This window comes from Vanessa tameamea, chromosome 24, assembly GCF_037043105.1.
Source record: "Vanessa tameamea isolate UH-Manoa-2023 chromosome 24, ilVanTame1 primary haplotype, whole genome shotgun sequence".
Lineage (NCBI taxonomy): Eukaryota > Metazoa > Arthropoda > Insecta > Lepidoptera > Nymphalidae > Vanessa > Vanessa tameamea.
In genome coordinates this window covers 8,979,112-9,006,568 of record NC_087332.1, presented here as the reverse complement: position 1 = coordinate 9,006,568, position 27,457 = coordinate 8,979,112, and the positions used below count along the sequence as shown (strand labels likewise).

Genomic DNA, 27,457 nt, shown 5'->3' with positions numbered 1-27,457 from the left:
TTTGGTACGCCTTTTTGTTAAATATAGAAATTACAGGTCTAAAAATATATTTCTATAATATCAGAATTGAGTCCATAGTATTGGGACTCTAACATAGTTTCTCCAGAATAACACATAAACATCATTTAAATTCAATTAATTAGAAATATATATAAAATGTTGCCCAAAGTAATTATTTTTTCAAGTAATGTTTTTACTAAAACTATTTTATTATAACTATTCATAATTATTGAAATTAAAGGTATTAATTCTAATATTAATAACACAAATATGAATGTCATATTGCTTTTTGACTTGTGGTTATAAATTGTACAAAGGCAATTTCAGTACAGGTACGTCTATAGACAATTCACAGTAATATTTTAAGTTTTCAAACTTCAATTATCAATATGAAATATTCACTATTTTATGAAATAAAATAAGCAATGCTGATCTATTAATTTTAATCTAAATGGTATATTTTAAATATTTTTATGACATATTGCGGTAAGCTATATATGAGACGACTGGTAACATTATATGTGTCTCCTCGCCATTTTGCGAGAATGTCAGCCAAATCATCAGCTCGCTTTTATAGTTAATTTTTATGTTATTTTCCGTGTAATTACTGTGATTTTGTTTTTGATTCAACACAAAACAACCGTGCAGTGAAATGGATCGATTTATAAGCATGTGGAAAGTCCGGGAGCTGGCGGACAAAGTGTAAGTCGAAACAATATTTTAGTTAATTTTATGTAAAGTAGTAACATCCTTCAGAGTAATCACGTAAATTATTGCTATTTTTTGTGCTCGAGAGCAATATATCTCACTGAATATATCCGACGTTGGTCCGTTTTGTTATTGATATGTAATAGTGATTAGTCTTGTACTGCTCTGCATAAATTGTCCAAGGCACTCCTTATCGGCAGACCTGATGGGCAAGAAAAAGATAACAATCTCGACTTACCTGATTTAATTTTCTAAATTTTTACAAAACTCTTATTTTTAAATAAAATAAATTTAGTTGGCATTCGAACTGAATATTCGTAATATAATCGTTTTTAAAATTTATTATTTGATAATAAAAATTCTTATTGCGAAATATAATGCAGTAAAAATTAAATTAGCCGAAAGAAAATATTTCATCAACTAACATACTGTGGTATAACTGTGTATAACTTGCATTAGTTGGCATAAATTAAAACTAAATTGGATCTGGTTGAGTGATTCAATGATAGAGTCGCAAGTGGCTTCCATATGTTTGTAACAAGTTACCAATTGTGAAAATGTATTGTAGCTATAAATCAACACAACTTTGAAAAGTTTCCTATGAAGTTATACCTTCATTTTTTATTTTCACTACCAATAAATATTTTTTTTCGTTTCAATTATGTATTATTCTTTTTATTAGTATAAGTTACAAATATCAAACTTTATTCAAGCTCTTAGTACTTCTCCTAGTTATTACTTTTAAGTGTCATAAAAAATATTTTTTTATGTTAAGCTACTGCTTTTTCGGAATTTAGTATAATCAATTATTATAGGAATTACATGAACTATGTATTTCATTACAAATTTTAATTTTATTTAAATACAACCTTCTCAAAGGATGCCTTAGCCCAGCGGGAAATTTACAGGCTGCTAATGTAAAAAAAAAAAGTAACAATAATATTCTTATAACAATCTTATTAATGACGTGTAATAGTGTGGAGATCACTTCCAAATGTCATGGTAATATAATACCATAATTATGATTGTGATTAATGGTACGGTAATTGTATGGCAGGCATTGTGCAAAAGCTTACAAACAAAACAAAAGTAATTTCTAACCTTACTAATATTTACCATGTCTTGTTGAATATTGAATTTTCCATGTCTTGTTCACAAGACAGAGTCTCGTCTGTCTCGTGAACAAGATATTCGTAGATAATGTCGAAATATCGAGCTCCTCCAAATAAAAATAAAAAACATGGTAAATATCCCGTTTTCAATACTGTTAGTAATAAAAATAACCATGTTCATTTAAAATCAAAAGTATTTTTATTCTAAATACTTATATAAGTAAGCAAGATTGTCGAGCAAATCAATCTCAACCAAAGAATGTTTGAAATCAGTCAAGGATACTTGTATGAAATTGCTAATTAAAAGATAATAAAGGACTCACTTAATTGTGTAGGGTTGATTAATTAAACAATCTTTTTATAAGTCTATTCATTTTGAATATTAATCAAATCAGAAGAGATAATTATTAGATTTAAATTAACATGGTTATTTTTATTACTAACAGTATTTAAAACGGGTTATTTACAATGTTTTTTATTTTTATTTGGTGGAGCTCGATATTTCGACATTATCTACGAATGTCTTGTTCAGTCTCGTGAAAATACTGTTAGAGATAATTATTGTTTAAATAAACACGACTAGTAAGGCATAAACTTCTGTCATTTGAATCTTATTGTATTCAAGTTGGTGCATCAGATAAAAATACAGGGACAACAATAAATTTTATTCAGTAAACTAATAATGTGGTTACCTACCTAATAATTATCTAATAAATGTATTTACAATTTTTGTTGTTATAACCTAACTATTTATCTGTTTAACTTTGTATGGTTAATATTCCACTCTTTGAAGTTTATTTTCCAATACTTCTTTCTTATTGGGCGTTAACATCACGAAATGAGTAATCAAATCAATTTTATTCAAGTAAAATTCACAATGAAGCATATTTGAATGGTCGATATTTTAATACTACCACCGTTTCGGAAAGCAGCCTCCAGCGAGAAGAAACGGTAAGAAATTTGCATAGTTGCTCTTTTCAAATAAACAGATTTACAATGCTGTTTTTTTTATAATAATTAGTGCCCTGCGATGGAACCTGAGCCTAAATCCAGGCGTTTTTTTTTCTAAAGAGTATTCTTTTAATGAATAATAAGATTAATTAAGTCTTAATAAACTTCTTAAATTTAGTATGGTAATGGTGAATTGGTTATGTTTCCCGGTATCTTATTGTATATCCGTATACTATTGCCTATTCTTTAAGTGGAAACTTGATTGATTTGTGTTTTATGTTATTTTTGTTTTATATTACAGTGTTTTTAAAATTGTTTGTTTCCCAAATAAATAAATAAAAACGTTCCCTGTACCGTATGCAAACGGAAAATAGGGGTTACAAGTTTATTTAGTAACTTTGCTTAATTTCAAGTCAATTAAACCTATAGTTACAGAGATCTTGTGAGTCAGTCAGTATGATACTGTTAGTTATAAACTTATTACATTTTACAGATTTAAATATAAAGTACCAATTATTAATATTATATTATAAATCATTATAATAATGTTCCAATAATGTAGTCTGCATTGAATTGACCGCAACAACTAACTATCTAGAACAGGAAATATATTTAAGGCATGGTCCACTCTTATTTTCCTCATTTTCATATTATAATTAAGGTAATTGATGAGAGCAGAGGTCAGTTCCACATTCTGAGGCTGATCTGTGGGTGTGTGGGGGTTTTTGCCAAGAAAATGCTATAACTTATATTGATCCAACTCTGTATTTGTACCCAAGATATTCTATGCCTTATTTTTTATAATTTGCCATGAACCAATATGTTTATAAACTGTTTTGAACAATTAAGCTCAAAAAGCATTTTATTAGTTATCAAAATTTGATCGCTCCTTTAAAAACTTTTTTTTTAAATCAGAAGATAGAACCATGGCAGCCATATCTTTTCAATTTTATCAGTATAGAGCCCTATACTAAAAGAAAACGAATATGTAATCAAAATCAAAATATACTTTATTCGAGGAGGCTTTTTTGCAAGCACTTTTGTATCGTCATTTAACAAACTATTTTAAGTAAAGCTACCACCGGTTCGGAATGTAGATTCTACCGAGAAGAAACTCATGTTGTAATGTTTAAAACACTGAAATGATTTTTAACTTGTAAAAAGGACGCATATTATAAAAGTTTGAAAAACACGTCTTAGGCAAATTAACGTGGTAGGTTAAATATAAAGTACTTAATTTGGTTTTGTAAAATGACGATTAAAAAAGAGCTTGTAAAAGCCTACTTGAATAAAGTAAACTTTGTTTAGATAAGGTTCCGATCGCGACTGCTCACCTATCAGGGGAGGGGGTCAGATATTACGTAGCCTGTCTTTTGCTGTATGCTATAATCTGTATCCTGTTTGCTAAATTTATTGTGTGTGAGTTAAGCGTAACAGATACTCAAACATACATCCCTATTTATAATATTACTCAGGATAGTACGTGTGACAAGACCTCCTTTATACCCCTCGCTTCCGGGTACGCCAAGTAATTTATTTCCATTGTGTGTGATGTACAGTAGTAATCTTAGTATTCATCTTAGAGCGTTGAAATATTGATCGATTTCGGTCTCTTTTAAAGTATAAGTAACTATAAGTTTCGTTCAATATGACCATTTGGTCATACATATCTAGTTGATTTTAACAGCCTCGTCTACTGGCTAGCTTATCAGATATCAGTCCTGTGTTCTAACGCTAGGTCGTAATGATAAAATTAGGTCAGTCTTTTGGGAAACATCTCGATAGCTGCCCGAAGACTTTTTTAATTTTTTATAAAAATAGATAGGCGGTCTTGAAAATAGACCACCTGATGGTACACAGATTAACCATTCCTTGTGAGCCTTTGTATAAATGGAATGTAGCTGTAATTACACAGACTCAATCACCCTTCAAACTGGAATACAACAATACCGAGTAGTCCTGTTTATTAAAGTTATGCCTGGGCGGTACCTACCCGGGCTTACTTCCTCAAAGTCAAGTCAAATGTTAAAATGTCTACGAGCGATGGTGGTCAAAGACCATCATGCTATTTATCTGTTTGCATCAATCATATATATATAAATAATTCCAAAGCATCAACGATAATACTAATAAGTCACACATTGTGACATTTTAAATTTCTTATCTTTGATAAACCTGATCAAGAAGGGGTAACGTCCGTAAAATCGAAATTTATCAGAATGGTCACGTAGTTTTGTAAACTAACGATGTTAAACGATTGCCTATATTTTTCAAATCTCGATAAGTGCCATACTATAGCTAAGAGAGTGCTTCGTAGTGAACTTATTTCAAGGTCAAAGTTCAAGTTATTGCCACTGCATAGGAATTCATATGATTCGATCGATATGTCCCATGCGAGTACGAACTATTTAATAATTGATTTGTTATAATTAATCTATATTCATATTATATATGGATAAACTTAAAAATAACTGTAAATATGAAATTTGAGTCAAATCGTTAGAGCCGTTTCCGAGACATACATACATAATCAATTTAAAAGAATTGCTCTTTTAATACGAGTAAAACGACTAATTTTATATTTATAAGAATGTAAAGGTTGTTATAGAAGATCAAAATTTATAATATTAAAACTGATACATATATTACGATATAGGTAGGCGGACGAGCAAACGAAATATTAATCAATCTATACATCGCTTAACCAACCTTGGTAACTAAGATGTTATGACCCTTACGCCAGTAGTTACACTGACTCGCTTTCGAATATGACAAACAGCAGTACTCAATACACATCAATATTGAGTACTGCTGATTGGCGGTAGAATATCTGATGAGTGGGTGGTACTTACTCAGACGATACCAATAGGTAAAAGATAATTTTAAAAGGTACGAATGCAGAGTATGTGGAGAAAGAGAGAAATAATTACGATTTATCGATTTGATATCAATAGCAGTGAATTATTAAGTTTGTACGCGGTCTATTTTCGTATCGGAGAATTATTAATTGATGATACTCGATCGTTTTATATGTTGATTCGAAATGTGTCTGCCCGCTAAGAATTTATTCGTTTAGTAAATTTTGGTTCCGGTACTGTTAAATATGTCAAAATCGCATTATATTTTATTTAAGTAGGCTCTGTATTTGAACAACTACTGGTTCGGAATGTAAATTTAACAGAAAAAATCTTTTTCACTAAACATTATTAAAATACAAAACAATTTATAAAATCTATACAAGATTTTATTGAGTCAAATACCTTATTTAGCTTTATAATGTTTGACACTTATATGTTTAGCAGCCTGTAAATTTCCCACTGCTGGGCTAGGGCCTCCTCTCCCTTTGAGGTTTGGAGCATATTCCAGCATGCTCCAAGGCGGGTTGGTGGAATACACATGTTGCAGAATTTCGTTGAAATTAGACACATGCAGGTTCTTTCACGATGTTTTCCTTCACCGCCGAGCACGAGATGAATTATAAACACAAATTAAGCATATGAATATTCAGTGCCGAACGAGTTCTGGGTTTGAACCCGAAATCATCGGTTAAGATGCATGCGTTCTAACCACTGGGCCATCTCGGCGGTTATTAATTGGCAAAATTCAAATTTGTCTGCAAACCAATTAGCAATAAATTGAGGAAATCGAGTAGGATAAGTCCTCGCCAATTGGGAATCCGATGGGATTTCTTTTGAATGTTTTTGACTCGTAGACAATTCTTGCACCCGTGAGCAAAGTAAATCGTTTGTGACAACGACGTTTAATAAAGTGCAATTTGAAATGATTGTATTACGCATTCTATAAGAGAAAAAACACCTTCCTAAAATATCAATTTCTATACGACTAGGCGCGAGTTGATTTATGGAGGTCTATGGAGGGAATGAGCGGGCTCAATGAAACTTTCACATTTATAATACCTACTACTAACTATTGTATAAGCCGATATGGTTTCCTTGTTTAGAACACGCGGATGTTAACTTGCCGACTGCTGATATTAGATTGCTGGTTCAATAAATTTCTATGTGTCTATTTTACGTTTCCAAAACATCTGATATGACGTGTCAGATCAAAATATTTCATATGAATATCCATCCAGCGCTCTTTGGGGAACCCTTAGTCGCCCTCTCGAATTTAAGGTCATTTACTTTGGTTTTTAAACCAGAGTAATAACCTCATTGTTCCCAATTAATAAATTTAAATATTATAAACCTAAATAAGATGTATGACAGGTTTATATATAGCCTTTTCCAGTGGAAGTAGGAAGAAAGATAAACAAACCTTAGATTTCATGCGATTTACTAATAACTCAGCTATGTTGTGCGCTACTAAGAGCTTATGATTAATATATCTTTATTTATAATACAACACTATTACACTTATTTGCACTTTAATCTTACTTACATAATTCCGATAACAGTTTTGTCGACGTTCAAAAAGCAATTTTTTCTCAAATCCATAGTGAATATCATAGATTAATCAAGCTCTCGACCAATGATATCGCGTCAATTTGCTGTCAAATGTTGTTTATTTGGTTTTTTTACTATTATGGTTGGAATAGAGTTTAGATAATATTGGAGTTAGTATTTGTCTCAGTAGCTCAACGCTTAACGACGGGCGGCTCAGTGATGTGAAAGTCGCAGGGTCGATTCGAATGTATAGCACTAGTGTCTTATCAACTCCCAACAAGTTATACGCTTAACTGAAGTGGAAAATAGAACATCACTAAATTCCTCGAAAACAAGTATTGCTAGCTTTTTAATCTTATAAGCCCGTCAGATATGAAACTAACAAATCGATGGTTTGTGAAATAACGTAATAAATCTAATATTAATAAAATAAATATATATTTTCGTATTTTTATAGTCTGTACTAATATTATAAATGTAAATCTGTCCGTCCGGCTATCTGTATTTTGCTCTTACAAAATCACTGTTAAACACAAATTAAGCACATGAAAATTCAGTGGTGCCTGCCTGGCTTTGAACCCGAAATTTACGTATCGAGTATTAAAGTTACTAGTACCTTTATTGTTATTGTAAAATCGTTTCTGCCGGTATGAAGATGGTGTGCAGTCACCCAGTGGCCTTTTGACAAGGCGTACGTTAAATTTCATGATGATCGGTTGTGTAGTGTAAACATAAAAGCAAACATACAGACAAACATACTCATTATCGCATTAATAATATTAGTTAGGATTCGGTTATATGAAACTAAATTTAAATTGCGTTTTAAATAGGTATTGATTAGGATGGACGCGATATCATTCGAATTGTAAATATGCGAGGTAATTGAAACGTGCGCACACGCACACAAACTTGCGCGTGGTATTTTTATTCCATATGTTATACGATAAACTTTATCCAACATATGTAGCTAGTTTTGGCAATCGCATTGCACAATGACACCGTAACCTTCGTAACAGCCTTTCTCTTAAAATTGCAACAATGTAATCGTGCAACTTCTATACAACCAAGTCCTTAATGTCATAATATGCACTACCTGTGCCCGCGACTTCGTGCGCGCTGTTCGAATTTAAGTTATTTGGATATTGTAGCGTGATTTTATTTTTATTCTATATATAATTCTAAAATAAAAGTAGCTTAAGTTACTCCTTATTACATCCGCTATCTGCCAGTGAAAGTTCCGTCGAATTCGGTTCCGCCGATCCAGAGATTAGCCGGAACAAACAGACAGACAGACAGACAAAAATTCTAAAAAATGTTATTTTGGTATATGTACCGTGTATACATACATATGCATTTAGTAAAAATTGGTTATTTTAATATTACAAACAGACACTCCAATTTTATTATATGTATAGATATAAATTCGATGGAAGGTTTCGGGTATTTAACGACAGCAGAAATTGAAGTGCCCAATCAATGTATGTTAAAAAATAAAAACAATATATTATTTTTAGTTTAAGAACTGCCTTATTGTGGTTGTTATTAAAAATTGCTTAATATTGTGCTATTATTTACCGTATCTCGATAGCGCGTTAGCTACAGACAACCGAATATTCTCGAACAGCGATCGTCACCGTGATTATAAGGACTTATTTCAGTAAATAAGTTTAAACACAGCGAAGATACTTAGTTTTACATTACGATTGCGGAAATAACGTAATGATATTATTATTAAAATAATTTTTACTGCAACTGAATTGGACTGCACAGCTCGCCCCGCGTAATTTTTCGCTCATTATATATATCTCAAAAACGCAACATATTAATACTTATTGTGACTGATATATTTATAGAGTATGTCTGATCTGAAACTGTAACATATAAGAGAAACTGCAAAAACAAAACATTTTTTTGTTTTGTTTTTGCAGTTTCTATAATATTCATATCAATTGTGATTTATCGAAGAATGCTCGATAATCACTTCCGTCTATGTGTCATGTCATAACGACGGGTACCGTAGTCTTTATTTTTTTTTTAAACTTAATTTCGTGACTCCACTTACAAAAATTTTCCGCAAATTCTGTAATGAAACCTTATCGAGGTCCTGGGCTGCCTCAATTTCAAATTTCATTTCTACAAAATTTGAGCTCTTTTAATTTTTTATGCGGTATCGTAAGGCAGACGGTCAAATAGACCACCTGATGGTAAATTATCACCACTGCCCATGTCTCTTGTGCTTGTATTTACACAGTCAACCTTCAAACTGGAACAACAATACTAATTACTGCTTGGTGCTTGGATTACTATATCCTACATATATGATTGTTTACCCAGAACCCAGGGCTAGCACAAAGCCCTTCCACGTATCTTATTAATATATAAATAAATGACATTTATTCAACAGGACCAATGTAGTGATGAACTACACGGAGGTTGAGGGTAAGGTTCGTGAAGCTACATCCGATGAGGCGTGGGGGCCGACGGGTCAGCAGATGCAGGAACTGGCGCTAGCGACCTTCACCTACGAGCACTTCCCGGAGGTCATGTCAATGCTGTGGAGGAGGATGCTGCACGATAACAGGTCGCATTGGAGGCGGACATACAAGGTTAGCTATTTCGATTGTAAATTTAGTATTGTTTATTTTCATTAGTATTTACTTGATTAAAACTGTTATTTATTAATTAACGTTTATGACTTGTTGCAGTACTATAAAAAACGAATTTTGCTAAACATATCAAATGCATTAATTATGTGCTAATGGCTGTGCTATATTGCGTATGGCAAACAGTTGTTAATTGATATGTTTATTTATAATACAACAGTATTCCACTTCACTATTCCGAACTATATTCCAATGAAATCGTCGTCCACATTCAAGACGCGATTTTTCGCGTACCCATAATGAATATCAGAGATAAATCAAACTTTAGACCAATAGTCCAGTGAATAGAGACAAAATAAAGATCGAAACATAATCCCAAAAGTCCCCATTGATCCGTTTGCCGCTAAGAAAGTAATCCAGGGTCAACAAACAAACAGTTTTTCGCGATTATCTCGTAAACGGTAATAATTATGAAAAAAAATTGTAGTTATTTAATTTGAAGCTGTCAATGTCAATGTTTTAATCTTCAACTTCCACTGTATATGTACATATGTTATATACGCTAAGGGCAATGCACCGACTGACCGACTATCAAAGTACAGCTTGAAGTATAAGTCGAAGCATTTGTTTTTTAATGTTGTAATAAATAATATTCTACACGTTTCAGTGTCTCCTGCTCCTGAGCTATCTGGTGAGAAACGGCTCGGAGCGAGTCGTCACCTCAGCGAGGGAACATATCTACGATCTGCGCTCGTTGGAGAACTACACATTCGTTGATGACCTTGGAAAGGATCAGGTAATTTGGAAATTAATTGTTTACGTATTAGATAGGCAGACGAGCAAATCGAACCTTATGGTCACCGCTGCCCATAGACATTGGTGCTGCGAGAAATTTTAACCATTCCTTCATCCTTCCACATCACCTATGGGCCACCGAAATATATTGTTCCTTGTGCGTGTACATAATCAGCCTGTAAATTTCCCACTGCTGGGCTAAGGCCTCCTCTCCCGTTGAGGAGAAGGTATGGAGCATATTCCACCACGCTGCTCCAATGCGGGTTGGTGGAATACACATGTGGCAGAATTTCGTTGAAATTAGACACATGCAGGTTTCCTCACGATGTTTTCCTTCACCGCCGAGCACGAGATGAATTATAAACAAATTAAGCACATGAAAATTCAGTGGTGCCTGCCTGGGTTTGAACCCGAAATCATCGGTAAAGATGCACGCGTTCTAACCACTGGGCCATCTCGGCTCTTTGTGCGTGTAGTGACACTAATTCACTCACCATTTAAACTTAAACACAATAATATTAAGTATTACTGTTTAGCGGTGGAATATCTGGTGAGTGGGAGTCCACCCAGCAGACTGAAACAAAGCCGTACCACCAAGTAGAGATGCAGGAGTCGTTCTCGTAGCTTGACTAACTTACTGCATTTGGTTCCGTTTTTTTTTATATAATAAAAAATAGCTCTTACAAAGAAACACTAACGCGTTACGTACAGTACCATTTCAAATAGGATGCGGATGTTATTTTCAGGGTATCAATGTGAGGCACAAAGTCCGCGAGCTGATCGACTTTATTCAAGACGATGAAAAGTTAAGAGAGGAGAGGAAGAAGGCTAAGAAGAACAAGGACAAATACATCGGTAAGTGTCGTGACATCGGGACTTGATAAGATCATTACCGTCTTTAATAGGTCAATAGGTATTAGGAAGAGTTTTTCTAATAATTGTTGTTGTGTGTGTGGTGATCATGTTAATATTGTACCAGGCATGTCGTCCGAGGCGGTGGTGCTGGGGGCGCGTGGGGGGGGCGGCGGCGGTGGCGGAGGAGGGTGGGGAGAATACAGCGACCGCAGCACCTCCTGGGGTGAGTGCACTATATCTGTATACTTAAACTATTTATTTGTAAGTTAGTAAGAAGAAAACGTACATTGATGTTTAGTTGGTATTTGGTGGTGAATTTGAGTGAATAACAATAAAACTATTTTTTTACAGATGATAGTAAAGATAGAAACGACGACGACGATTATGAGAGGGAGGACTCGGACGGCGAGTATGGAAATAAGAAACCGAACAAGTCAGTTCTGTAATGTTGTATTTTACGATAGCAGGTCGATAGAAAGCGGTCACTATGGGCTGTAGCGGTGTACACACGCACTGCAGATAAATAAGTTTAAGTGTTAATTGGTATTTGATATTAATTGTAATATTTGGTCCAAGTTTGTACACACTCATCGTATGTTTTACCCGGTAGAATGGTGGCAGCCAGGGTAATTAAAGGCACGAGGGACATGACATCTAAGCTCCCAGGGTCGGTGATCCATAAGGGATGGATAGTTAACATTTCTCACGATCCCGATATCTATGGGTGGCGTGTCCCATTTTCGAACCGTTTGAATGGTAAAAATATAATTAAATATGGGCGCCCGAGGCCAGTCAACGGCCCGCTCGGGGACTGGGCTGTGGCCGAGTCGTGGTCGGCGGGGTACTGGAGCGAGTGGTGTGTCCACAGCGGCGGCGGCGGCGGAGGGGGGGCGGCGCGGCGCGAGGGGGAGTACCGCGACGCCGACTCGCCCGACGCGCGGCCCGCGCGCGCCCGCGCACACGCGCGCCTGCCGCTCGGTGAGCGCCCCGCGCACGGCCCCCCGGTGGCCCCCGGAGCTCGTCCGACCGCTTCACGCAGGCTCCCCCATCGTCCTCGGAGCTCGTGTGGCCGGCGTCCGGGTTGAGCGCGAGCACGTAACTCAGTACAATAGGCGTGATGACAGCACCTAAGAATCACTGAAATTATCATTTTAAATAATAATATAGGATAGCGAGACTCTAAGTAAATCATTTAGTTTTAAATTACACGTGTGATTCTATTTATTTTAATAAAAATAAAAATACGAAACAAAAGAATCCGCCATATTAGGTCAAACACCAATCAGAATCGCGTGACGTCACGCTTTTGTAATATTACTTTGATTTGACAATTTGTATATCGTTCGAACTCACCTTGTGTTCACTCGTTTCGATATTAACGTCACCGTTTATGTGACATTGCGCTGTTAAATACTATTATCTCAGTTTAATAAAAAATACAGCCAAGAAACGTTAGCAATGGAACACGGATTCATCAAGGCAAATAGCTCTAATTTGCCGAGAATCGACTTGTTGATGCTGGGCGGATTTTTTGCATCAAATAATGACTTCTGCTCCGCTGAATCACGAAATGCTATCACTGGTATAGTTTTAAAAAACATTTTGCTTGCATATGTAGTGGTCATGGGAAAATCGTCAGCAAGCTCTCTAAATGGATTATTTAATCTTATTTCTTTTAAACAAAGCAGTAAATTGTTATTAGGGATTCTTGTTTGTTCTTCAATTAAATCTAATAAATAACATCAGCTTTTAGGAAGACCTAAGTAAGACCTTGGGTTTTCCATTATCTTAAGTACTGTATATTTGAGAATGTTCAATCCTTCTTCTTTTTTTGTCTCCTCAGTTAATTCACTGCAGTCTGATGTTGATTTCATTATAAGAGATCGTATTGATGGTGATGTTTCTCGCTGACTCACAGATGGTGCATATGAAATATCACTGTCAGATTGATCGTCTATACACATTTTTTTCTTGATAACGTGCTTGACACCACTGCTTGATATCACTGGTTTACCACAGCTTTCAATTTTAAATGGAGATGTAGTGATTGAGCAGGAATAGGGTTTCAAGGGTGATGTTAACTGGCTTGCTAGCTTAATTTTGGTCTGGACAGCTTTGCTTCTAAATTTATGTGTTATATGTACTTGATTTATCAACTGATTTTGGATAGGTTGTAAGCCCTTCTTGATTTTCTTCAATTGTGTGCAAAACTAAAATATAAAAATAATTACTTAAAAAATATATATAAACCAGTGCCTTATACGTATAGTTCTACAAAAATTTTGTAACAAACTTTGTTATAGTAGGATTGTTTTATGTTCTCTGTTATTTATATAAGTAATAGGCAAATTCAATCAATATACACCTTAACCCAATAAAACAGATACTTATTCGCTGACATTATAGTGTTGGTGAGTACCTGAACTTTGTGATGAAATGCTTGCAGGTTCTAAATGTTTTGTAGGTGTACTTTTCTCTGCAAAATCTTTTTCACTTTCTTCAATTAGTATCCTTCTTTGTTTCTTAAGAACATAGGGTTGCTCTGTAGTATTGGAAGTTCGTTTTCTTCTGTCCGATTGGCATTCAAATCTTGTGAGCATACACCTTGACTTCATGCGCATTTGCGATACTGAATATAATTTTCCATATCGTTTGGTAACTGAAACAAGAATAAAAGATTTAGGTAAGTTCTGATATACATTGAGTATTGCAGTAGTAATAAAGGAATGGAACATAACCTGAAACGTGATCGCCAAGATTATTGACAATTTTCTCTAATGATCTCAAGTTTACTTAATTATTATATAGTAAATAAGAGAAATACTGACGTCGAAACGGTCTTCGCAGAAATAAAGTACAGAACTTGAAGATATAGCTGTTGGGTCTCGTCGTGCAAGATTTAGCCACATATTTCTAACTTTTCTTCAAAGGAACATTAATAAATAACTTCTTCGGAGTTTTATAGATGTATTGTTACATTGAGGACCCGCACACCGTCGATACACATCGGAATTCATAATTTTCTTATGAAATTAACTAAATTACGGGTCCAAATAAACATTTAACATGCGAACTGTCAAATGTTTACGAAAGCGTGACGTCATAGACCGACGCCATTAGTATTCTAGCGTTTTTGTACGAAATTTAAAATTTATTTTTAAAAGATCATTTTTTCCTAATAAACTTAATTTTTTTTGCAGAATTAAGATTAATTTTGTATAAAGTAATAACGTAATAACATGGTAGTGTAGTTTTTCAAAGTCTGTCATCTCATGCCTATTCAATTGAAATTTCGAGAAGTCGATCTCTTCGCGATTAGTCTTTCCCAGGTGCTAACTTAAAACACCGATCGAACGGGTTCTCGACGCTGATCTAACTCCACTCGACGACATTATTATTTACATAACTTTGGCCGGGTTCGATTTCCGGCCGAGTCGATGTAGAAAAAGGTCATTAGTTTTCTATGTTGTCCTGGGTCTGGGTGTTTATGGTACCGTCGTTACTTCTGATTTTTCTTAACACAAGTACTTTAGCTACTTACATTGGGATCTGAGTAATGTATGTGATGTTGTCCAATATTTATTTATTTATAACTCCTCCCCCATATCCACCTTGATCCAGCATTCTGCAATTCATGTTATCAAATTGTCATCACACACTACAAGACCAGTCATTCCCGCCAAAAAACGTTAAGATGGCACCTCAACTTTGTTCAAGACCAACGTTCTACTTTGGTTGATCGTAACGTACGATACAACATTATAATAGTCACTTTGAATGAATTATAGCAATACAAACAAAATTTAAAATGTAAACTCGATTCAATTCCGTCACTTGATCGGATATATTGAAATTAAAAATAATAAAACGAAAAAAATAACGTTTCCAGGTGCAGCAGCCACGTACGGCAAGACCCCGGTCGTGACCATCGCCCCGGCGGCCGTCAACAAGAACACCAACAAGTCACAGGAGCTGCTCGACGACCTGTTCAAGACCTGCCCGGTGCCCAGCTCGCCTGGAGACAACAACAACGATAGCAACATAATCTCCACGAGTCTCATCGAAGACGATTTTGACCCGAGGTATGTTAATGACCGAGTAAAACTATCGTATTTAATAATCTATGTAATTGACTGCCGGAAATGTGTAACTACTGAGTTTCTTGCCGATTCTCGGTAGAATCAACGTTATGAACCGGTAGCTTTAAATTTTATGTAAAATGACGATTCAAAAGTACTTAAAGTTGTATAAATTATATTTTGCTTTCATTTGAAATAATATACTCAATGTAAAATTCGTTAATTTTACATTGAGTATATTTAATGCCCGTGAATGTAATTTGGCTGGGATAAAGGCTCCTATCCTCTTAAGGAAAGAGTTTAGAGTTTATTGCTTCTCTACGATTAAAAAGACAACAGATATACCGCTACTGTGGACAAACACACCAGATGTTAGTGCTACTAACTAGTTATATATTCTACCGGGAAGGTGGACTAGGTTTTCTTGGGTTCGTTCGACATTTAATATCGGAATGATGCATATTACTCGTATGTAGAACACATGGGAGACATCGTAACATGATATTGACTTATTTTCTGATTCTCCTGAGGCTTTTCATTGTGTCGAGCACGAAACGTTTTCATCTCACTTAAAACACCTTAGAGGTAAAAAGTCTCTTGAATTCATATAATAGCTTCAAACTTAAATAAAATGTAACAAAATATGTAAATTCATTGAATAACATCTTTTGGATCTTTTCTAAGAATGGGTGTTCTACAAGGATCGATTTTAGGTACATTTCTATGTTTCGTATATATAAATGATGTTTGTTTCTTGACTGGCTTATTGGGAATTTTACCTCAAATACGTTTATGTATATAATAAACGTACTTGTGATACGTTTGACGACAGTTTGTTTCTTCTAAAAGTTGACAGAAAAACGATATAATCTGACGATGTACAATGTTTTGAATTTTTACGAATCACTTTAGATTAAAAACTTCAATGGAGTCTTCGTTTGTCGTGCTCAACGGGAGATCCTGGGCGAGGTAGCATTTCCTTATTAAAATTCCGCAGATATTTTTTTTAACCTTACACGATACATTTAAAATCTTATGTTATTAATCTATTGAAGATTAGATATTGTACAGAATTATATTTATTTATTCATTTTATTTCTCCACCTTTTTCTATTTCTCATTGTCAATTGTATGCCTTCTTCCACGTTACAAAGCTATTAATAAAATATACTTTAAGATGTTAAAATAATACATATAACTATTTAGAAGAATCATTAACTATTCCAGAGCGGAGGAGCGCGCGTCGGGGGCGAAGGCCGAGGCGGACTTCGGAGACTTCACGGCGGCGTTCGGGCCCCCCGCGCCCGCCGCGCCCGCGCCCCCCACCCCCGCCGGGGAGTTCGCCGACTTCAGCGCCTTCCACCTGCAGCCGCCGCCTGCCGCCCCGCCCTCTAACCCCGGTTAGTGCCGTTTAATACTTATTGGATCTTTCGATCTCTATACAGTCTTAAAAGTATTTGCAGAATTGACGGCTTTAACAGCGACGGCTGTTTCTGTGCCTGAGCTCTTTCCAGGATAGTTTGATTGAATTGGCTGGAATAAGAATTCGCCTGTGCTATAATACGACCTCCGCGACCGTTAACGTTCGTAGAATCCAAGTAGGTACTAAATAGGACACGTGGATGCATCTGTCAAAAGGAAATTTGTCACTCAGCTTGTAAAGCATTATTATCATTGTAGCAACTGTCTATTATTTAATCACGATAATACCCTTTATAGACATCAGACCACAATACCACAGAGTACTTTCTTGCCCATATTATATAAGTAAGGTAGTGCTTCCCTCAGTTCCAGCAAACACCTCGAACCTGTCCCTGCTGAGTGACCTGGAGCCCCCCTCTCAGCCCCTCAGCTTCGATCTGGACTCGCTCACCTCACAGATGGCCTCCAGCACTCTCCAGCCAACGGGTAAGCTTGACGTGTGTCCGCTTTGGCTTGTAAGATACCTCAGAGTCTAGAGTACAGTAGAGTTCAATATATGTAAAGATTAAGTTTAGGAAGCCCAGTAGTAAGAAAACGTGAATCTTGACCAGTGGTTTAAACCCAGGCAAGCGATACATTCATTTCATGCTTGACAATGAAGGAAAACACGAGGAAACCTTCACGTGCTGTATGGAAATCTGCCTCATGTGTAGCAACTAAGCCATATGAGTAGTGAAATAAGCTTAATAACCTCTGGCTTATCTGGAGGCCTTAATACAGTACTGGCTTTACCTTTTTTTAAACACATATATATTAAAAGCCATCTTCGATATTTTATTGTAATTCATATTGTTTCTGCCTCTGTACTCTATGTTCTGACGTGCAATGCAGGTGTTATTTGTTTGTTAATGTGGTTCATATCGACGAATGTTTATGTTGTCAACTAACAGATTCATACTTTCATTTTTTTTATAAACACAAAAAGATTATATTATTTTTTTAAGTCACTGTTGTAGTGTACAATAATGTTTGCTTCAACGATACTATACTAACAAAGACGTAATACTTACATGACAAACAAATTGAATTTTTATATATATAATATTTAAGTTGAATTTTTTTTTTTTTTTACCTATTTTTACACAAATATCTCGATACAAAACTTTTGTAAATGATATTTTTCTTGTTTATTTTTGCTTGTCAAATGCATTTATAGGAATCGATTTTGTAATTTTATGGTGTATTTTTAATATATATATATTTATATGCGTACGATTTTAGTTATAGAAGAGTTTATGGAATGTATAATTATTTTTAAGTTATATATAATGTAATGTTAATGTCATATTTGTAAGATGTTGAAATGCAAGCGGATAATAGGTTTATCTTAAGTACTACTGGTATTACTACATTACGTCCTACGTCACACGGTTGGCAGTGCATTGTCAGAGTTGCCAGCTACCGGTTGGTTGTCTTATATCTTGTACTAAATGTAAACAAACTCGAGTTGCTTGTTTGAGCTCGTAAATAATTAATTATCTTCGTTTGATTTTGTACAAATTGTAACGGCATCGATTTCAATTTTATGTAATAACGTCACTTTAAACACATTTTTTACACGCTGTAAACAATTTTTGTCAAATAGAAACCTACGAACGTATATCCTTATACACATTTTGTTAGCTTTAAGAGACCTCAGCTTCGGTAAGACTGAGTCGATACAGTATCTAGATCGAGCGGGGGGTGCCTAACTCACTACACTCACTCCTCAGCGGAACCACAGAACGAACTTTACCAAACGCGACACGTATGTGTCGAGATAGAGCCTAGGTAAGAGTAGCTAGTCGTCGTCGCCGAATCATTCACTCTTGGGCACATTCAGGTATGCTCTATTTCCAGGAGACGAGCCGCCGCCCCCGCGCCGCCTCGAGCGCGCGCTGCGGGCCTACGCCGACGCGCTGCGGGGCCTCGAGGGCCCCGGGGCCCGGGCCGACGTGCTGCGCGTGCTGGACGCCGCCGAGGCGCTGCGGCGCGAGCTGCCCGGCCCGCTCACCGTGCAGCGGCTGGCCGGCACGGACGCGGCCGGCGCGCCGCGCGCCGCGCTGGCCCGCGCGCGCGCCGCCGCCGTGCGCGCGCTGCTGCCGCGCTGGCCCGCGCTGCGCGACGAGGCGCGCCTCGCCTTCCACGCCGACGCCGGCCTGGCGCTGGCGCACGACGCGCTGGCCGACCTGTGCGGCTTCCTGCGGCGCGAGCGGCAGCCGGCCGCGCTGCGCGCGCTGGCGGCGCTGCTGCTGGAGCACTGCCGCGGGGACGCGCCGCTGGCCGCGCTGGCGGAGGTCGCGCGCGGGCGCGGCGCGGCGCGGCCCGACTGGGAGGCCTACGTGCAGCTGCTGGTCACGCTGCCGGAGCGCGTCGCCAACCGCCTGCGGGCCGACTCGCCGCGCGACCTGTCGCCCGAGAGCCACTCGTGCGTGCTGCTGTTCCACATCGTGCGCTGCGTCGACTACATGGCCGAGAGCAGCTTCCACCAGGGCACGCGGTTCGACCTGCAGTATCTGGCGCACCTGCTGTCGAAGTACATAGTCCACTACAGCCTGAGCGACGCCGACGGCGTCGACAGGTTCGTCGACATTCTCGTGGCGTGGACGGACGGCGACGACGCGGACGAGTGCAGATTCGTCCGCAAGAAGCTGATTCAGACTCTGCTGAACAAGCTGAGCAGGCAGGCCATAGACAGGGTGTCGCTGATCCTCCTGACGCGGAGTCCCATCGACTACAAGACGAAGGACCAGGCCATCCGGAACGTTCTCGGCACCAACATCGACACCAACAAGGACTGGCACGACATACTCACTTTCAGGATACCGTTCTACGTCCATCCCAAAGACTTCAGGGATACGAGGATACCGGAAAACTTGATATACTACATTTCGACCAGCAAGAACTCCATCGAGATCCTGACCGAAATGATCCTGAGGTTGAGCAAGACGTGGTCGGACGTGCACCTCAACAACGTGGTGAACATCGACCACCACATGCACACGTCGATACTGCTGGTGCTGGCCGTCAAGTACCGGGTGGTCATCTGGAGGATGCGCAAGAGTCCCTGGGACATGAGCGAGATGAAGAGAATCCTCTACAAGGGCATGTCCAAGCACTTGGATATCATATCGCAGGAGTTTCGGTGCGTCGGAATGGCCACTATAGAGATATTGTTCAAAATGGTCGTGGAAGTCGACGATTCGGACAAAAAGGCGGTCGAATGTTTAAATTTCGACTTCGAGGAGTTGGGACAGCTTTGCATCGACATATTCAACACGTTGCAGGCCGTCACGCAGAAGTGTATCATCGATGACAAGGCCAAGAAACCCAACGTCGACGTCAGAGTCATAGATGTCAAAAAGAATTTGGACGAAATCGCCGAGAGAGTCTCGGGGAATATCGAGAGACCGGTGCACAACACGATAGTCACGTGTGCGGTCAAAGGACCGCAGCAAACCAAGGAGATCGTCAAGACGATCATATCCGCCAAGCTAGACGCCCTGGGCAAAACGGGCAAGAACGTAGACTTGGATTCGGACGACGATCTCCAGCCGTATGACATGAGCAACGACGTCCCGGTCACGGCCAAGAAGAAGCCGAAGTACTTGAGGGACCTGTTGGAAATAATCAACGAGGGGAAGGACGTGGAGTCGTTCGAGGCCGCGGTGACCGCCGCCGAGGGCCTGGTCACCAAGCAGCTCAAGGGCGACGACGAGAAACTAGCCATCGAATTGCTAGATATGTTCATACACTTGGAGGAGAAGTTCCATGTCGATGGATTCAATAATATCAAGTTTAAAACGGCAGTCGCGATAGTGTGCAGCCAGCCTAGAGTGTGCGCAGAGCACTTATGTAAGGAAATACATGCAGATGTGGGCCGATATTCGATAGCTACCAAAATATTCATGCTCGACGTGTTCACGGAGGCGGCGGAGAGGATCGCAGACATGAAAACCGAGCCGGAGGAGAAGCAGAGGAGGGGGGACGCCAACCAAGCGAAGGAACTGCCCCGGGACGAGATATTGAGACGGCGGCTTCTAAAAAAAACTAAATACTTTCACTCGAAGCGACCGCATCCCTTCTCAAAAGCGAAGAAAAATATATTCGCCTCAGTGTCCGACCACTTCTTCTACCCGCTGATCAGCGGGTTCGGCTACCGGCAGCTCACGCTGAGCCACCACAACATGAAACAAGACGTCGACAAGTTGCTGCTGCTGCGGTACCTGTCCGCCGTCGGAACGATCATTCTAGTCTCGAAGAACTGTCCCAAATGCCCTATTTACTGCCGAGAAATATTACAGATGGTTCTCTACCTGAGGTTCACGCCGGATCCGAAGGTCCAAACGTCCGTACTGTCGATAATCGCCTCCATAGCCGTCGCCTTGCCGGAATCGTTCCTCAAGGGGGAGTACTACGAGGTCATGATGGAATTGTCATCGTGGCTGGTGGACTGCCTCACCAACGCGGACCTGACCCACCGGCTGGGGGGGCCGAAGTCGGACGCGGTCATATTCGCGGGAGAAGTGTTACATTTGCTAGAATCCGTTTTGTCAGAGTAATGTTTCATATCTGAGTATGTTAGTTGGTAAGGTCTGTAGTCATATTCGGTTAAGTCTAATTGTAACTTCCTCTATGTAAGCGATTGTAATTCTATGTAATGCCCACCGTGATCTGGCGATCTGAGAATAAACGCTCTTGATCTTGATGTGTTGCTTATTTGCCACTCATATTTCGTATGTAATACCAGTAGTCGACATATATATATATATCTATCTATATCTATATAAGCGTAAACTAATGATATTGTCACTGAACATATATTTTTATCAACTAATGCTAACTAAAAACGTAATAAATATGTATTGGTCACTAAATAAAACTATTTTAGGTTCTTAACTTGTATTAAAATAAGGTAAATGGCATTAACTACACACGTACACACACAAACACATTACTGACATTATGACACTGCCCCATATGAAACATGCCTTTTAATATGTTTTCTTCCCCATTCGTCGCCCCAGGTCTCCAGCCGACCCCCGTGAGCCTGCTGCAGCCGATGGCGCCGGCCGGCCAGCAGCCCGCCGCCAACAACAACAACCACCAGCTGAAGCCCACCACGAAGCTGGGCGCCACGTGGGCCGACACCTCGGGCTCCATCAACATCGACGTCGACAACCTGCTGGGGCCCAGATCGCCCAAGGCCGGTCCGGCCCCCACGATAAACCAGCTCAAGTCCAGTCCGGCCAGTCCGGCGCATCGGCCCGGCTCGATGCCGGTCAGCTGGGGACTCAACAACAACTTCCAGCCCGGCCTCAACAACAATCTGCCGCTCCGGAACCAGGACAACCTCCTCCAATGATATTTGCTGCTGGCAGATGTTTGCCAGAGCGGGTGAGCGGGACGGAGCTACGGGGCGCGAGCGAGACGGGTGTATTCGGACAATTCTTAATCGTTGTCGATTCATTGGTTCTAATGTTTGTTACAAAATGTGGACGCTCGTTTTTTTGTTGTAATTCAATAGCGTTTCCTTTAAACGTTAAAAACAAAAGGGTTGACATGTCTTTGGCGTGCCAAATACGATACATTTTACTATATTATATTACGATTAAATATATAAAAATTGCATTTACGACATTCCAACTGGTATGAGGTGTCTCCATTGCTCTCGAACCGGAGCTCGAACGGGCGCGTCGTTTAGTAGATGTTTTATACGATTTTGATATTAAAGTTAATGCGACGTAGAGTCGATATTCGTTCGGAGCCCCCGTTGTAAATGTTCGGTGTACAGAGGTGCATATCAACGTATATCACATGATATTAACGTTACGGAACATCAAAGTGACGACTGATTATTGTCTGGACATTGTTGACGTATCTTTAACTCGTATCTTATTTGAAGAATTATTAACACTTTTTTTTAAATACGTTCACTCACAAAGTCGCGCCCCTAAAGTGTTAAACACATTGTATGAGTGAGTGACGCTCGTGCTTATACGATGTCTTAGTGTGCGTGAGACGGCTTAAAAATGAAAATGTATGTTTGTTACGTTAATTTTATTAAAGATTAATTAATATACTTCGTAGGGCGCTCCCGGGTGAACTCGGTTTGACCAATCAGCGCGCGGCGTTGTGAATAAATGTTATAACTCGCTGGACACGACCAGACGTCCGCAGAACTCAAAATAAACGTTATTCAAGTTGGCTTTTTTGTCATTACAAGATTCAATTGAATGTGAGGTGCTATTTCTTTGACCTTTGGGGCAATTATCAGTCGTCTTATGATACATGTAGTGTTTATAACCTAGTTAGTATTTCAAAATATATTAAAAAGAAATACTTTTATTTTGTATTTATTTTGTATTATTTATATTATATGTACAAAATAAAACGTTATATTTTGTATATTTATGGGTAAGTATTGTCTAATCGAAGGGCACTGGTCCCCAAGCTGAAGCCTATCGTAGGTTGGGACCAGGGACTAAGCATTGTATCGATCGATGTCGGAAATGAGAATTGCAATAAATATTGATTTACTTAATTATTTTTACGTATTTTTATTCGTTATTTTTTAATGAGGTAACATTCCGATTGTGTTTTTTATAAAAATTGTAGAAATAATATAATTGCACACGAAGTAACAACGGTGCTTAAACAAAATCCCGACTAGTGGTGTATTTAAACAATATTGTTGTCTGTAATTATATCAGAGTCCATCCATTGAATCATTTTTAATTTATTCAAATCAAATTTTATAATCGTAAGACCATTTATATTGCAAATGGAAATGTACGAATACTGTAGACTTGTATCTGCTAATTTCTGAAGAAATGTTAACATACACCTGTTGTTTAAACTGTACAGCGGTTTACTTATGCGGAGTTCGTACACATTTCTAATCTAATTTGGCAGTGGAATAATGTCATCTCATACTTTTAGTGAAGTTGACATTAATATCAAGTGTAATTCTCTCCAATTTAGTATAGATATTATTTAGATCAGAGTTTGAGTGATTCAATGGATGGATCGATTTTAGTAACTGATGTAAATACAAATTAAGTGTGATTTCTTTGCTCAAAGTTTGAAATTGTCGACAGTTTAACTAAATTTCACTAAATATATTAGTGGTTTCATAGATATTATCAAATATCACAGCATGTATATAACATCGTATATACTAAGAATGTATATAAGTAATAAAAAGCCACGCTGCCGCTACAAAGCATGTTATTCACGGATTCAAAATATCAAACGTCACGCGTCAGGTGAAACGTCTCATTCGATATTAGCATTTGCTCATACACGCGGTTACTTTACTTTACTTTTTTTTAACTTTCATTTAAAACAAAAAATGTAATTTTATATTATGTTCGTAGACGTAGATGTTGTATTTAATATTAATGAAGTATTTTTGTACCACTTTCGATCATAATTAATATCATGGTCGTGTCAAAACATAGTTATATTGTTGTAAGTGTTGTAATATGTAATGTTACGGACGCGGGTCGCGAGGGCCGTGTAGTGTCCTCCGCCGGCAGGGGGCGAACGACAAAGGGGACGAGTGTCGGGTGACCGAATTAAAAACACTTGAAAATTGTATTATAAATCTTATGGATTAAAGCAATAACAAGGTTATATTCAACCGTATACAATAGAAATAGATACAGAGTGAGTTTCCTTACGTGACGATTTCTGCCCTCTAACTACTGTAAGCCAAATAAAAAAAAAATCGTTCTAACAACTTGGGTTTACATATGCGGTTGTTTTTGCTAATAGCTCAATTTTATGAACTAAAATATCTCTATTTATAATACATCAATACTACTTTGCTTGTGATGATATCGTGAACGCGAATTGCTCAGACACCGACCAGTGTCGATTCAAGGTCGAAGTATACCTCCCGTCTCCTGCCATTAGAATGTATGGGTAATCGAAGAACGGTATTATTGGTACTTAACTATAAATGCACTTGTATATTTGATTTTATTTATGTTTTCGCATCATATTTAAAATGTCCGCTGTCCAATGTATTCTGTGCGACGCCCTTTTATGTTCTGTAATAAAACGTCAGTGTTGTATCACGGCAGCTATATTTAATTTAGAAGTCAATTAAAATTATATTAGTTTATTATTATTATTATTAATTAATATATAACAGAGCACATTATATACTTAGATATAGGTATCGTTTCCAGATGTATAATTTAATATTATAAATTAGCATCGAAGAATTGTTTCCAACTTTTGTCTAAAATTTTTTTGTTTGTCCATATAATTTAATGGAATTATCAACTTTGGGACCAAATTATTACAACAAAATCATAGAAGTTTTGTTATAATTTAAATAACATTCATAATTTACAAGTGAATACAAAATATTTAGTTTATATTATTGTTTTAAATCAAACACCATTCACTTTATATGGAGAAGTGCTTTTGTTTTGGTGCCTTTTATTTTCTTTAAGTCCATGTGTTGTAATATTGCTTGCAATAATTCGTTTTTGTATAGATTCAAATTGTATCCATCGCTTCATAAATATACACTACATAGCTCTTACTAAATGAAATTAATGAAGAATTAGTTAATTGTCCGGCGTAGCAATGCCTCTTTAAATTGTTTATAAATAATTTTCAATTGCGACTCGCAACCCACCTCGTACATTGATGGTGCGATACAATATTCACAGAAGTGCCAACTGCAACTTTACCTCTGCAGACAAAGGGTGGGATCGAGGGGTCGCCGGTGGGGGGGGAGCTCGGCGGTCTGCGAGCGAGAAACACCATCTTCGATCTCATTCTTTATCGCCACGTGTAGTACAATATTTTGACGCAAACGCATTCATTTTCATAGATTGTGTTTTCATTATGATTTCATCACAACTCTCTGTACTGATCAGTACTATTGGTACGTTATAAATTTCTCTGCCTGATTACTAGTAATTTGGCAAACAAAATTAATCGACTAGGTTTAGTCACGCAGATTGTTTGCAGCTTCTGTATGGTTAGAAGATTTACAAATGTCTCGCTATTACGGTTCTAAAGATGGCAATGTCTCACTGATATGGTTTTCCCCATAGAACCTTAAGAAACACAAATAACTTCTAAACCAATAATTTCTTTTTATTATGTCTCTTAGAGTATATAAATTTAGTATATTAATATATCAATTGTAACCAGGCAGGTTGCCTTACGATTTAATTCGATCCTCGGTAAGTGTTCCCACCCCAACTATTTTGCTTTAAAACGTTCTTCCAATGAGAGATTTTAAAAGCAATAAACAACATGAAATTTTATTTGTAGTTGATTTGTCAATAATGTATTATTTTGTCTTAAATGTATATGAAGTGTTACGCGGCAAGGTTATTATTCGCACAACACTATTATTAAGATTATTAGTTTTAAATAACATTTTAATTAGCCAATTCACTGGTTTACTTATTGTATATAAAATAGCATTTTTTTTTTAAATTGTTATCGGAGTGATGTGTAAAGTAAATTGATTCAGGGAAGTATTGTGTACGAACAGACACCTGTGTACTATTAATAAACGTAATTATAGTATTTGTTGTTTTATTTTATTTATAATACTTTGTGTAATGTTGGACAAAAAAAGTTACAGACTATAAAAACGCTGCTGGTATAAGGCTGCTACTCCTTTATGAGAAGATTTTAAGCTTAATTCCAACACGCTGTTCCAATAAGAATGTAACATATTTTCATCAGACAGTTTCCCAAAAAAACGAATAAATAACACGAGATTAATTTAGCGCAAGTTCGCTTATAAAGCTAGGCTCGAAGACTTGAATATTTTTTCAAGTGAGTCTTTCTGTGCGTGATGATAAATGAGCAAATATCTGTAGTTCTAAATCGAAAGTGATTCATCATAATTAGATCATTTCTGTTCATTTTAAATAGTAAAGCAGCATCGCCAAGCACCACAAATACCTCTGATATCATTTATATATCCTAATAATAGAAAATGACAAAGTGATCCCCGTGGAAAACACACTTTTCAGTTGGTCACTGTTCCAGTAGATTTTATACTATTAATGGACTTCTTACGTAATATTTTATTTAAGTTTTAATGTTATATACTTATTATATAAAATGATTGCATGGCATATTTCAGTGTTACCCCATAAAAGAGAACGAAGTTATTGACATCGATTAAAGTATTTTGGTTTAGAGAATGAATATAATTTAACAGAGAAGTTCCCATGAAAGTGAACCATATACTCCTCTTACCTCGACTCGAGAATAATCTACCATTAAGGAGTCCTCTCCCACCGGACATGCGTTCGATGGGAATATTATTGTTTCAATTTGAAAATACTATTGGTGATAAATTATCTGTACAGATTAATTATTAATTGTCTTTACAGAGACAATATTGTACAGAAAGTGAAATAAATTAGTGTTGATTGTACACACCATGAAACTTGTTCTTGAAAAAAAGCTGGTCCATCGGGTTAAAGTCGCTCAGC

The 27,457-nt window shown here is 37.5% G+C and overlaps 1 protein-coding gene across 1 annotated transcript; it reads left to right on the top strand.

Annotated features, from left to right (window-relative positions):
* The first annotated feature begins 496 nt into the window (after positions 1–496).
* On the top strand, positions 497–21,678 carry Lqfr (liquid facets-Related). The gene is made up of 11 exons (XM_064218735.1): positions 497–702; positions 9,582–9,783; positions 10,448–10,576; positions 11,322–11,430; positions 11,555–11,653; positions 11,782–11,863; positions 12,299–12,408; positions 15,320–15,512; positions 16,737–16,909; positions 17,298–17,417; positions 18,831–21,678. Exons 1-11 carry the CDS (start codon positions 653–655, stop codon positions 21,530–21,532), a joined length of 3,969 nt encoding a protein of 1,322 aa, XP_064074805.1. The 5' UTR covers positions 497–652; the 3' UTR covers positions 21,533–21,678.
* The last annotated feature ends 5,779 nt before the right edge of the window (positions 21,679–27,457 follow it).